General features: G+C 55.2%; 1 protein-coding gene across 2 annotated transcripts in view; it reads right to left on the reverse strand.

Moving 5' to 3' along the window:
• Positions 1-2,479: 2,479 nt before the first annotated feature.
• The window catches only part of TMPRSS2 (transmembrane protease, serine 2), a 28,462-nt gene continuing 27,876 nt past the window's right edge, over positions 2,480-3,065 (reverse strand). For both annotated transcript variants that reach the window (XM_006754330.2, XM_006754329.2), the window contains exon 14: positions 2,480-2,620. In XM_006754330.2, coding sequence (XP_006754393.1) covers positions 2,609-2,620 — 12 coding nt within the window. In that variant the 3' untranslated portion in view covers positions 2,480-2,608. The remainder of the gene's footprint in view (positions 2,621-3,065) is intronic.

The raw sequence follows: 3,065 nt of genomic DNA on the forward strand, positions 1-3,065 counted from the left end.
ACAGAGAGGAAGGGAGAGGGATAGAGTTAGAAACATCGATGAGAGCTGCCTCCTGCACACCCCCTACTGGGAATGTGCCTGCAACCCAAGTACATGCCCTTGACTGGAATCAAACCTGGGACCCTTCAGTCCACAAGCCGACGCTCTGTCCACTGAGCCAAACCGGTTAGGGCTGGTTTTTTGTTTGTTTTTTGGGTTTTTTTTTAAGAGAGAGTGGAAGAGAAAGGGAGAGACAGAGAGAGAAACATTGCTGTGAGAGAGACACATTGATTGGTTGCCTTCCACATGCATCCCGACCAGGGCCAGGGGTCAAGCTTGTAACTGAGGTACATGCCCTTGACCGGAATCAAACCTGGGACCGATGCTCTGACCACTGAGCAAACTGCCTAGGGCCTACCTTCTCTTTATAAAAGTATGAATACAAGCTTGTGTGTTAAGTCCCTAGTCTCAGCACTCTGGCTACATCTTGAAGTGGAGTCAGCCTCATCCCATAGGAAAACCGTTCACAAAGTGAATCCAAAATGAAAACTGTATCGGAAAAGGTTGGCACTGCCCACGTGCACACTTCTGGGCGTAGACTCCGTCATCAGACCCGACCCCTTGTTGTGAAGCGGCCTACTCCCTAAAACCTGGGGTAACCCCGACTCAGAACTAGCAGCGCTTTTGTGAACGTGGCAGGAAACCCTCAGCCGAGGGGGACTAGGATGCCCAAGACTCAAAACGTATTTGGAAAAAGAGTATAATTTATTTGTACAATATTTCACAATTCAATTTACAGTTAAAAAAGATACAAAACAAGACAAACAGGGGTCACATAAATAAAGGGGAGCAGGGAAGGAGGAACCCGTTCTCACCAAGACAGGCCGGGTAACCTCCGGCGTGGGGAGCGGGCGTCTCAGTGCCGTGGGTCTGGGAGACCTCGGGGACGCCGCTGCCACGGAGGCCCATGGAGCGAGCATCTGAGAAGGCGGTCACACCACCTGCCACTCCAAGGTCAAGTCCTAGGAGGAGCATCATTTCATTCCTGGAACCCAACGTCCTGGCTGAGCACTGACCTCCCCTGGCAGTTCCAGCGTGGCCCCTCCTTCCGGGGGACACCCAGGGGCCGAAGGGCCACCCACGCGGAGTCCACAATACACCTTTCCCTTCTTCGCCGCAAGCACGGTGCTGCTCTCCAGCAAACTCCTTTACAGAACGTGAAACCAGGCGCCGGGCACTGGGAAAGCAGCTCCCACAGGCCGCTGCTCACCCGTGGCAAGGACAGCAGTTCCACGGAACCCAATGTGGCAACGACTGGGAGCCTCACAGCCGAGACGCATGAGCACTGAGGTAGAGTGGCACGTGGAAACGGTACAGGCAGACAGTGTCGCTGGGTCGCACATCCCTGATTGCCCCGTAATCTCAATTCCCGGTGATCAGCAGGCCGAAGGGCAGCGTGGCAGCGCACCTGGCCCTCCCTGAGGTGCACACGCCTAGGCCCCTGGCCGGCAAACTGCGGCTCGAGAGCCACATGCGGCTCTTTGGCCCCTTGAGTGTGGCTCTTCCTAAGCCTTAGGAGCACCCTAATTAAGTTAATAACAATGGACCTACCTATATAGTTGAAGTTTAAAAAATGTGGCTCTCAAAAGAAATTTCAATCGTTGTCCTGTTGATATTTGGCTCTGTTGACTAATGAGTTTGCTGACCACTGGCCCAGGCCCTAGGGGCCGGGAGCCAAGCTGGTCTCTCCAGGCAGGGCCCCACCCGATATTTGGTGGCCACACCGAGCGTGCTAAGGAGTGAACCCGTATAATGGCTGCCGTGCTCCAAGGGCTCTGTCTACACCAGCGGTTCTCAACCTGTGGGTCACAACGCCTTTAGGGGTCGAATGACCCTTTCACAGGGGTCGCCTAAGACCATCGGAAAACACATATATAATTACATCTTGTTTTTGTGATTAATCACTATGCTTTAATTATGATCAATTTGTCACAATGAAATTGGGGGTCACCATAATATGAGGAACTGTATTAAAGGGTCGCGGCATTAGGAAGGTTGAGAACCACTGGTCTGCACTCTCACCCACAAGAAGAAAAAAGGTTTCTCTGCCCCTTCATGTGATTATCAAGTCATCCCCCATGAAGGGCGGGTCCCTGGATTTCCAGCCACCACCTGGGGCTGCTAAGTCAGTTAAACATGATAAGTGAAAACTCCTGTGGGGAGCCTGGCCCGGGGCTACCAAGTGGCCTCTTTGCAGAGGCCCAGAGCGAAGCACCCTTCCCATCTCTAACCGTCCACAGCCGAGAGGGCACCAGCCCCATGGGCACCCCGTGGACGGGCTCAGAGGGAGATGCGAGTGGGCAGACTCCAGCCCTCTGCCCTGCGTTGGCCTGAGACACCCACATCCAGCCCGGGTGGTCACCCCTTTAGGACAGAAGCTCAGGGAACAGGGCCTGGGAGGAGCCCCCGTGGCCTGCGCAGAACTGTGGAGACTGCCAAAGACAGACAAGCTCATGATTTAATCAAAACGAAAGGACCTCTGGGTCATGTCTAAAATACACCAGGCACGGGGATGAAAGACCAGCCCCTCCGTTTTCTGGTTGACCGTGTTGGGGACGAGGCCGGCGGATCAGCTGTTTGCCTGTTCACAGGGAGAAGAAAGGATGTTATTTCCTTAAGATAAACACGGGTAGAGAACTTTTCTTCTCTCTAGGTTGACAAGGCACTTGTACACCAGCTGAGCCAGCCTCAGAGGACAAAGGGACATGGTTTCCCCACGGCACGAAGGTCAAGGGGTGAGGCTGACCGTGGCGGCGGGCAGCTGGGCTGAGGACCACGTGTGCCCGGGCCTGGAGGGAGCGGGGAGCAGGGTGTGTGCGGAAGCAAACCGCTTAGCAGGGCCGGGACACAGGCCTGGGCTGGGAGATCTCGCTCCACACGGCCACTGAGAGACATCAGTGTTCAACAGCCTGGGTCCCTGCCCGTGGCCTCTCCTGCACCCCGCCTTCCGCCTTATGCTTCGGTGCTGAGCCCTGGCCATGCCCCGAACACCCGTGCGGTTTGCTCTCTCACAGACCCGGCAGACT

The sequence above is a fragment of the Myotis davidii genome, unplaced genomic scaffold (genome assembly GCF_000327345.1).
Source record: "Myotis davidii unplaced genomic scaffold, ASM32734v1 scaffold512, whole genome shotgun sequence".
Lineage (NCBI taxonomy): Eukaryota > Metazoa > Chordata > Mammalia > Chiroptera > Vespertilionidae > Myotis > Myotis davidii.